This window comes from Nothobranchius furzeri, chromosome 6, assembly GCF_043380555.1.
Source record: "Nothobranchius furzeri strain GRZ-AD chromosome 6, NfurGRZ-RIMD1, whole genome shotgun sequence".
NCBI lineage: Eukaryota > Metazoa > Chordata > Actinopteri > Cyprinodontiformes > Nothobranchiidae > Nothobranchius > Nothobranchius furzeri.
Genome location: NC_091746.1, coordinates 65,019,016 through 65,029,015, shown reverse-complemented (window position 1 = coordinate 65,029,015; position 10,000 = coordinate 65,019,016). Strand labels below are relative to the sequence as shown.

The 10,000-nt window shown below is 45.1% G+C and overlaps 2 protein-coding genes across 12 annotated transcripts in view; one reads left to right on the top strand and one right to left on the bottom strand.

The window, feature by feature from the left end:
• Positions 1–10,000, bottom strand: part of LOC139070353 (uncharacterized) — a 275,750-nt gene that overhangs the window by 105,480 nt on the left and 160,270 nt on the right. The window lies entirely within an intron of this gene.
• Positions 1–10,000, top strand: part of mast4 (microtubule associated serine/threonine kinase family member 4) — a 143,746-nt gene that overhangs the window by 116,377 nt on the left and 17,369 nt on the right. For 9 of the 11 annotated variants that reach the window (XM_070552446.1, XM_070552445.1, XM_070552443.1 and 6 more), the window contains 14 exons: positions 93–171; positions 1,193–1,347; positions 1,433–1,508; positions 1,592–1,801; positions 1,939–2,040; positions 3,082–3,214; positions 3,992–4,053; positions 4,131–4,222; positions 4,353–4,561; positions 4,657–4,795; positions 4,880–5,012; positions 5,096–5,261; positions 8,183–8,284; positions 8,753–8,875. In XM_070552446.1, the coding sequence (XP_070408547.1) occupies positions 93–171; positions 1,193–1,347; positions 1,433–1,508; positions 1,592–1,801; positions 1,939–2,040; positions 3,082–3,214; positions 3,992–4,053; positions 4,131–4,222; positions 4,353–4,561; positions 4,657–4,795; positions 4,880–5,012; positions 5,096–5,261; positions 8,183–8,284; positions 8,753–8,875 (1,781 nt within the window). The remainder of the gene's footprint in view (positions 1–92; positions 172–1,192; positions 1,348–1,432; positions 1,509–1,591; positions 1,802–1,938; positions 2,041–3,081; positions 3,215–3,991; positions 4,054–4,130; positions 4,223–4,352; positions 4,562–4,656; positions 4,796–4,879; positions 5,013–5,095; positions 5,262–8,182; positions 8,285–8,752; positions 8,876–10,000) is intronic. The other 2 variants (XM_070552444.1, XM_070552442.1) reach the window with 1 other exon arrangement.

Below are 10,000 nucleotides of genomic sequence, written 5' to 3'. Positions count from 1 at the left end.
CGGCTTCGGCCGACCCGGTACAGATGGGAATGGCACATTAGAGTTTTCTGTCTGATTCGTCGGGTCATTGGTCTGTGTGTTTTTTGTGACAGGACTGATGGCCGTCGATGGTCGTTGGCTTCTCTCCCTTCTTCTGGATATGGAACCAACACACCCAGCTCCACCGTCTCTGTAAGCACCTCCCTCTGAGAAAACATCAGCATCCTAACTGAAAACACGCGTGTTAGTGCTAAATGTTGTCCGTTACACAACGTTCTGTCCTGGGGGCCATTTAGATCCCCGCTTAGATTTCCAGAATTGAGGACTTTTGTCTCTCCGGTGTGTAGCAGATTTTTTTTTTTCATTTAAATCATTATTTCACATTTATACACACAAAATAGCATTTTGGCATTTTATTTTTGGAACTCCTGCCGCATTTATTCAAACGATATTTGATTAAAATATAGTTCATATTCATCTCCTTTTCAAAAACCACTTTCTGTTCCTGATGCAACTTTATGGCAGGGACCCCCATCTCCTTCTCCAAGGGCCGGTATTCGGCGCTTTTTACTGTTTTCCCTGCTTCAGCACCCCAGACTTTAATCAGCAGGTGATTAACAGGCATCTGCAGAGCCTGCATCAGGTGTGTTGGATTAGGGAAACCACTAAAACATGCTGGATACCGGTGAAGGGAGTTGGGGATCACTGCTTCATGGGTCTAGTAAAGTTTAGATTAAGTTGTGATCTCTTTGCAAGAATTCTAGAAGAAAAATAGTTTAATAGGTGTTGAACAGACGTGTGTAAAACCAGCATGATTCATCCTGTCGGATCTATAAAGGTCAGGTTGTGTTACAAAACTCAGACACAACCTTATGTCAGGGTTTAATAGAATACAGAGACAGATTCATCTAATGTAGGTAAATTAAGTTTAAATAAACTTAAACTGAATGATGGTTGGTACAGACATCATTTCAGAGATGAGATTTGATGGTTTTATTTTGTAAAGATGACCACGAGCTCCTTCACTGCACCAAGAGGAGCCCAAAATAATAATAAAAAAACATTTAAAGCTATATTTACAGCAAAAAAAAAAATAAAAATACACTGGGCAAAAGGCAGCATTTGTTTTTTTACATGTTCCTTTTTTTTAAATCATGCATAAAAACTTTTTTTTTTCCTTTTCATGTTGAATGTATATTTGTTTCATTTCCAGTCATCCTGTTCATCACAGGAGAAGCTGCACCAGCTGCCCTTCCAGCCTACGCCCGACGAACTGCACTTCCTCTCCAAGCACTTCTGCACCGAGAGCATCTCTGGGGACGAATGCCGCAGAGCGACGGCCATGCGACCCCGCTCACGCAGTCTCAGGTAAACAAACCCCTCTAAGTGGTCCCATTAAATAATCGGCAGAGTTCATGGCTTTTATTTGTGATTTTTATATTTTCTTTCTCAGTCCTGGAAGATCTCCTTTGTGTTTTGATAATGAAATCATCATGATGAATCACGTCTACAAGGAGCGCTTTCCCAGAGTAAGAACCACCGAGGAGTGAGCTAGCTCTGCTGCTGCTGGCCTGTGACAGTCCTGTGTTCTACCATGAACTCCTTATTGCAGGCCACCGCTCAGATGGAGGAGAAGATCCAGGAAATCATCCGCAGCAGCTCTCCAGAGAGCGTCCTCCCCTTTGCCGACGGGGTGCTCGGCTTTGTCCACCACCAGATCATCGAACTGGCCCGGGACTGTCTGGAGAAGAGCCGCCTGGGTCTCATCACCTGCAGTTACTTCTGCGAATTCACCGACAAGCTGGAGCGGCTCGTTCAAGAGGTGAGAGCCTCTCTCTGAAACGCATTTTAGAGGAGACTTCTCAGGAACGTTCTGAAGTGCTCATTCTCTCTCTCATCGTTGATGCAATGGTTGAACGTGGCTGAGGTCCTCTCCTGTCTCTCTGATTCCTTGTTCAGTCTACAGAGAGGTCTGAAAGTGAGGAGGTGAACTTCATCCGAGTGCTGGTGAAGAAGCTCCTCATCGTGATCGCTCGGCCTGCCCGGCTACTGGAGTGTCTGGTAGGTTTCATAACACCGACGCACATCTGAATCCCAGGTTGTGAGTTAAACTCCCCATACTTTAAATCTTATTTTACATTTCCGTAAACTTTGCTAAAGAAAGGAGTATTATTAGGGGTTTGATCATTCATAACTTTGCATGGCTTCACAATATAGTTCAAATACATAAACAAGAAATTTAAGGACCCAGTGTGTGAAAACATTCCGCTACAGCAGCTACGGTAGCCCACCTGCATCAAAAAGGTAATATGTCAGAAACGGCTTTCAGCTTTAGTCCAGCGGTCAGGTCCGTTCTTTTAATTATTTAGTTCTTTTTTTATTAACAGATTTTTTTCAGTAACTATTCTTAGTTAATATCTTGACTATTTAATCTGTTTTTTAAAGGGAAGAAATTATGCAAAACTCCCCTTATGAGTCTTTTCTGCTTCTGTAAAAACTCCAAACATGAATAAAACTGTCTGTTTTCTCAAAGTTTGTTTTTAGGAGTTATGTGCTTAAAAAAGATGTTTCAAAAACTCTTATTGTGATGTCACAGTGAGAGAATTTAGCATAGAACCCCCCCCCCCCCCCCCCACACACACACACACATACACACACACACACACGCACACACGCACACAAGCATATACCGCCACCCCTTCAGGCTGGAGATACAACTGCTCTACCCCAAGCCCCTCCCAACTTCCAAACTCTTTGTCTCATAGCAGCCAATCGGGCGATGGGTGGGCGTGGCCAGCTACAGCTCATTTGCAATTAATATAGAGCCCTCAAATGGCTCATTCTGGAAGGTACTGAAAATGTTGCGATCGCTCTGTGAGAGGGAATTTATGAAGAATATTCATGATTTGTATCGACCACAGAAAATATTTGAACTTGGCAACAAATCATAATATGTCCCCTTTAAGAGCAAAGCAGACCTGGAGAGCTCAACATTGTTTTCCTCTTTGTGCGATAAGCTGGCGGAGTTGGAACCTGATGTTGGTTTCTTTCTTTGCTGTAAAGCTTGGTACCAAATCCTAAAGTGGGTCTCTTTGTTTCCAGGAATTTGACCCAGAGGAGTTCTACCACCTTCTGGAGGCGGCTGAAGGACACGCTAAAGAGGGTCAGGGCATCAAATCAGACATCCCGCGTTACATCATCAGCCAGCTTGGACTCACCCGGGATCCCCTGGAAGGTACGAGAAATGCTCATCATCATCTTCATCACTGCTGCTAAAATGAAGCTAGAAAAATGTTTCAGATAATTTTCTTGACTTCCTTTGTTCTCTTATGCTGCTGAGTTGAGTTATAGCAAACCCCAAAAGGCTGAAGTCCCATGAACAGACCGGGTTTCTAATGACACACACACACACACACACACGCACGCACGCACGCACACACACACACACACACACACACACCTCTAGAATCAGCAACCAGCAACATTCATTATGACTCATTAGAAGTAAATAGCCTCCCCACAGACGCGTCCACACAGGCTGTCTCCCGTCACGCAGCCCCTCCAGACTTTTCTCATTTTGTCTTTGTGCCTCCAGCAGACCTCTGAAGAGGGACAGATGTTAAATAGCACTAAAAATGTGTTTACAAGTTCTCCTGGGAGAAAACACATGGACGTCAACATTGTACACAAACGAAACGTACAAGATGCTTCTAAGGTTGCTTCTAACGAGTGCGTGCTCTGGAGTGGTGATTTTCAGAATGAATGTGTGAGGCATGCAAATGAGGATTCTCACTCCATTTAATCTCGCTTCAGGTTATGGCGGCGTCAGCAGCTCGAAGCTAATCGTCCAGCAGAGTCTGGTGTTTTTGTTTTGGTTAAACCTGCTGATTTAGCAGCGTCTTGTTTTTAAAAAGCTGCACAGACGTATCTGCAGATCTCGCATTTAGCTATTCTAGACCTTCAGTAACCATCTGCATCTGGTCTTTGTCTTTTTCTTGTCTTACATGAATAGAAATAGCTCGATTAAAAAGTTCTGACAGTGGGATTGCAGAAACCCCAGAAACAGATGACTCGGTAAGTTCCCAGATGCGTGTTTTATTAATCATGACTGTATATAATACAGATTTGTGAAGTATTTGTGTGCTCCTCAGTCTCAGAGCCTCAGCACGGCCTTGCGATCCCGGAGGAAACCCTGTGAATTAGACTTTGAGATGATAAAACTCATCAGTAATGGAGCCTATGGGTAAGAGCGTGGTAGAACAATGAAGGTTGCATCATCATAAAGGATTTTTGAACAGATTATAACAGCCCAAACTAAAAAGAAGCTGCTCTTTGGTTGTCCCAGCTGACTAAGCAGACCGTTTGTTTCACAGAGCTGTTTACTTAGTTCGACACAAGGAAACCAAGCAGCGGTTTGCTATGAAGAAGATCAACAAACAGAACCTGATGCTGAGGAATCAGATCCAGCAGGCCTTCGTGGAGAGGGACATCCTGACGTTTGCTGAGAACCCATTTGTGGTGTCCATGTACTGCTCCTTTGAGACGCGCCGGCACCTGTGCATGGTGATGGAGTACGTTGAAGGTCAGGCCGTGTTCGTTTGAGCCGTCTGGACAACGCCTTCCTTGTTCTCCCTGAAGCACATCATTAATGCCGCTTCATTGATTTTTTTTTTCCAGGAGGAGACTGCGCCACCCTTTTAAAGAACATGGGTCCACTGCCCGTGGACATGGCGAGGATGTATTTTGCGGAGACCGTTCTAGCTCTGGAGTATCTTCACAACTACGGCGTCGTTCACAGGGATCTGAAACCTGACAAGTGAGCTAGAATCTTTCATCATGACCGCAGATTCTGTAGTAGTTCTGCTGCTGTCGTCGGTCTAACTGTTGGTCCTCTTCTCAGCCTGCTGGTGACCTCCATGGGACACATCAAGCTGACGGATTTTGGTCTGTCTAAAGTCGGACTGATGAACATGACCACTAACCTTTATGAGGGACACATAGAGAAAGATGCCAGGGAGTTTTCTGATAAGCAGGTAAATGTCTCTGTGCAGTGTGAAGACTTGTTTTCCACAGAACTCAGAGCCTGGGTGTATTCTGTCTGCTTATTTATGCGTAGGTTTGCGGAACCCCGGAGTACATCGCTCCTGAGGTGATCCTGAGACAAGGCCACGGGAAGCCGGTGGACTGGTGGGCCATGGGTATCATCCTCTACGAGTTCCTGGTGGGATGTGTGCCTTTCTTTGGAGACACACCAGAGGAGCTGTTCGGACAGGTCATAAGTGGTAAGCAGGGGTGCAAATTAATATTTTTCTCTAGCAGACACAGTGGCTTTAAATGATGATCCGCTGCACCCATAATTCAGTCTAAGACAACTGACAGGAGCTTTGATGAATTTTCTTCTATAATGAATTAACACCGCCAGCATCAAAAAGCTGTGGTCCAGTAGTTTCCACGCACTCCGCGCTCATCCGCTAAACTCTTGTTGGTTTGACCGTATTTGCATGCTGGTGTCGGGTTTATGTCTCTAAGTACCTCTGTGCTCGAGTTTAGCCTCTGAGCAACGGTCGTAGCGCTGCCAAAACTAGCTGCTGCTCGTTCTACTGAAGGATGGAGGATTCAGAGCAGCTTTAGACTTTTAAACAAATGTTTCTGTTCTAAAAGCATTCATAAATCTCTCAGCTTTCGTATTTTGTGACATTTATAAGATATAAACAAATTACAGGTCGGTATGCCACATAGAAAATCTTACTGGTCATGTTTTTGATGCTAGAAGTGGTTTGGCTGAAGTTCTCTCAGCATCTGTTGTTTTGATGCCATCGAAGCGTCGAGAGAATGTCCCAGACCCGGTTGATGTTCGCATATTCCAAATGAGACGTGAATGAACCATTTCTATAGTGACCAAATGGATTCGTCGGTTTACTGAGGGATTGAGGTTTCCCAGGGGGCTGTTGGAGAGACAGATGGCAGCTACTCGGCTGGCTTTAGCTCGCATCAGGACCACAAAGTGAAGTCTAAATTTTGGGTTGATGTTTTGCTGTTGCTCTGTTGTTTTATGGTGACAGCGCAGAGAGACTCTGGAAAACTGGAGGCTTCATCGTGTCAGCAGCTGATTCATTGTTGGTATACGTGGAGCTGTCGGCTAACGGCCTCCATGCGTGACATGGAAATGAGTGGTACGCCATAATGGATTTGGTTTGCTCTCAATCAAAGCACACCAAGGCTCTGAGAGCAACTGTTAATTAGCGGGGCTTGGAAACGCACTGAATACGTGCCGCTGTGGCCTCGGGACGCACATCCATATTCATAGTCTGAGTCCAGATTTGATTAACATGGAGGAGGGGGTGAATGGGGCTTACTGCTTAGAACTGACAATCAGCACGACACAGGGAGGGCTTTGAACTCATATTCTGGGCTCAAACGTGAGGCTGTCTGAGAATCAGAGCTCATGTAAATGTTCTCCTTACCTGTCCTCGCGCTCGGTGGTAACACACACTCAGGTTTACTGCTGGGGAGTTCTGAAAGCAGCTCTCACAACTTTAAAAAGACGTTTGGAGCGACCGTTTAGTCACACGGATAGTTTGGATTTTGGCTTCTGGGCTTTTCTTTTTTAAATATTTGATGGCCTGTGGTAAAATATGTTCATCAATAATAATTATTTAACCACCGATTGAGAAGAAGACGTTTTAATATTATTGTCTTTTTTTTTGTCACTTTTATTTGTCCAGAGTTTTAAAAATAATTCTGGGGAAAACGTGAATGCAATCTCAGAATTCATATTTAGACAATTTTGTAAAAAAAAAAAAGGTTAAATTTGTATTTTTAATACACGTATGGATCATGATTGGCCCTCGACTTGGACCAAGATTCAGGGTTTAACACCCCTATTGACAAACGGCATATTTTCGGCCTCTTTTATAAGACACACCATGCCGGCAAATCGGCGTAATATTACCGCAATGGTATGTCTACAAACGCGCCATGCCGGCGTGGCGTTGTGCGAATTTTAAGGCATTCGTTCCGCCTCTCTTGGTAGTAATATTGCGGTGATGACCTGTCGTATGCGCCCTGGTGCAACAGCGGCAGATGTCATGATGACGTGGAGAGTTATTGCTGGCAATAAGGTTTGCTTTTTGAACAAAATCAGCTGAGATGGCAAACTGGAGCGCCGCAGCGCTCCACGAGCCTCTCTGTTAGAGCTGAAGCTCAGATCACCAGAGACTGCACAGGGACTGATGGGGACAGACACCTTTAGGAGCTGCTTGTTAAAAAAAATGTAACGATAACGGCTTCAATCGCAATAAAAAGCAAGTCATGTCCAAGATAAACGGAAGTCTGCGGCAGCGCAGAGACCGCCCCCATACCCCCTTTATGTCGCCATCACCTAATCTTTTATAAAATTGCCACGATTGCGCCACATTACCTCCCCCCTCTCTCTCTCTCTCTCTCTCTCTCTCTCTCTCTCTCTCTCTCTCTCTCTCTCTCTCTCTCTCTGTCTCTCTCTGTCTCTCTCTCTCTCTCTCTCTCTCTGTCTCTCTGTCTCTCTCTCTCTCTGTCTCTCTGTCTCTCTCTGTCTCTCTGTCTCTCTCTGTCTCTCTCTGTCTCTGTCTCTCTCTCTCTGTCTCTCTGTCTCTCTCTCTCTGTCTCTCTCTCTCTCTCTGTCTCTGTCTCTCTCTCTGTCTCTCTGTCTCTCTCTCTGTCTCTCTGTCTCTCTCTCTCTCTGTCTCTCTCTCTCTCTCTCTCTGTTGCTGTGCGAGCGAGCAAAGCGCGCCGCGTGACAACCCGCTCAATTAACATAATTCACGGCCCAAATCCAACAGAACCGGTCGGGCTGATTCGGTTCCGGTTCGGTCTCAGGTTACAACTCTAGCGCTCAGCCCTGCAGTACCACATTAAGGCGGAACCACTTGGTAAATGTGGAGGACGCTCACTCTGACAGATTTGGATGCTGTGCTGGTGCCGCCGTTAAAAAAACAAAACTACATTCCACTATAATCGATTATGGCGTACTCTTCTACGATGCAGAATCGTTTATGTCTGCATCGCGATGCATCGATTATTTGATTATTTTCCTCAGCTCTACTGTTTGAACCCCCCAGCAGCTGCTCACACAAAAACTTGTATATTTATTTTCGAGTGATGTCTGAAGTTTTCCTCTTTAGAGAAACAAAAGCAGTGTTTTGATTTTTAAAATGACTGTTTCCAGATGAGATCAACTGGCCAGAAGGAGAGGATGCCCCCCCTCCCGATGCTCAGGAGCTCATCACGCTGCTGCTGAGACAGAATCCTCTGGAAAGGCTGGGAACAGGTGAGAACATAAAGAAGAAACTGGAGCAGCCAGAGAGCTTCTGAGAACTGTAAAAGGGGGCCACCTCAGCCGTTCTCATCCCTCAGCAGAGCAGCTTATTCTGTGGTTTACTGACCTCCTACATTTGATCAATTTCTATTATTACCCTGTAGTTTATGAATGTAATTGCATGGGCGATCAGCCCCTGTGTGAACCTGACGCTGAAAGCTTTTTTCACCCTGAAACGGTCTGATCAATGTGAGGACAGCTGGACCTTCTTGTTATTCTATGCTGCCATTCCTGAATGGCTGTCGCTATTTCTGTCAAGGTCACATGCAGGGTGTTCTCCTACACAACTTGTGATCATTTTCTCCTTTTGGCCTGACGCCAGAGAAGGAAGAAAAAGGAAATGCTGCTGAAGCAAATCCTCATCAGTGAACGTGTGTTCTTTATATCTGATACATGAATCTGACTTTACTCCGCCGGCAGGTGGAGCTGCTGAAGTCAAACAGCATCAGTTTTTCCACAACCTGGACTGGAACGGCCTGCTGAGGCAGAAGGCAGAGTTCATCCCTCAGCTGGAGTCTGAAGACGACACCAGCTACTTCGACAGTGAGTTGTGGTTTAGCGGCAAAGGAAATGTAGAACGATGCTTCAGTTAACTCATTCGCTGCCAGCTGTTTCCTGATCGGTAAAGGCCTTCGCTGTCAAGAGTTTCTCACCATTTTTACTGTTATTTTTTAAGAGTCACAGAACGTTGCACACTAGGATGATGTCGACGCCAAAACATCCAAAACTAAGCGGAGACTCACCTCTTACATCAGGAAGAATCCGCGCATTTCGAGCTTTATCCGTTCTTTCATAATCTGTTGTTGAATTGTGATCAGCAGAAGCTTTTCGGTTCGCACCTCACTTTTTTTTACAGCAGTGACCCAAAATTATCTCCTAACATGTGTCAGACACAAGGCCCGCAGAGCATTTTTATGTGGCCCGCGAGATAAATATCAAAAATATATTAAAACTGACCCGCTGGCCGATTTTACCACAAAGACTACAACTCCCATGATGCTTTGCGGCGTTAGCGCGGAACCGAAGCGCCCCCTCCTTTGTGTTTTTTCCAGCGTCTGCTGCCGGTGTCTGCAGCGCCGCTGTCTCGGACAAACTAAACACTCCTCTCACTCAGCGCCGAGTTTACTTAGCTATTTGCCGACGTTGAAGCCCAGAAACGGAGATTTTAACCGCTCAGTAATGTGTTCACGACTGAAAGAGAAAGTTTTCCAACTAACTTCCACACAGAGCTGAAATAACTCCAGCGAACAGCGACACGCTCAAATCAGCATGACTCTGTGGCTGTTGTAGTTGTTATTTTTCCTCCCCGCCACACAACAACATGGTCAAGCTGCTCAGATGCTCTCCATGTTCACCAGCACAAACCTATGTGAGCACCTTTTGTCATCTAATGTTGTCGTTATTATGATGAAGATGAACAAAACAACAGGAGTCTCCTCCTCAGCTCAGATCAACCCCATGATGCAGGTATCTGGCTGGAACAGGTGAGCATCACAGTAAACCAGTGGAGCAAACTGAGCTTTAAATATGTTGGTTTTATGCTCTTCTTCTGCTCCAAAATGTGAAAGTTAACAGGTGAGATATTGCATTTTCATTTAAGATAAAATGATATTTTTATTTTGTTGTTGGCCCGTGAGAAAAGATTTAACCTACAGTAAACAGGAAGTG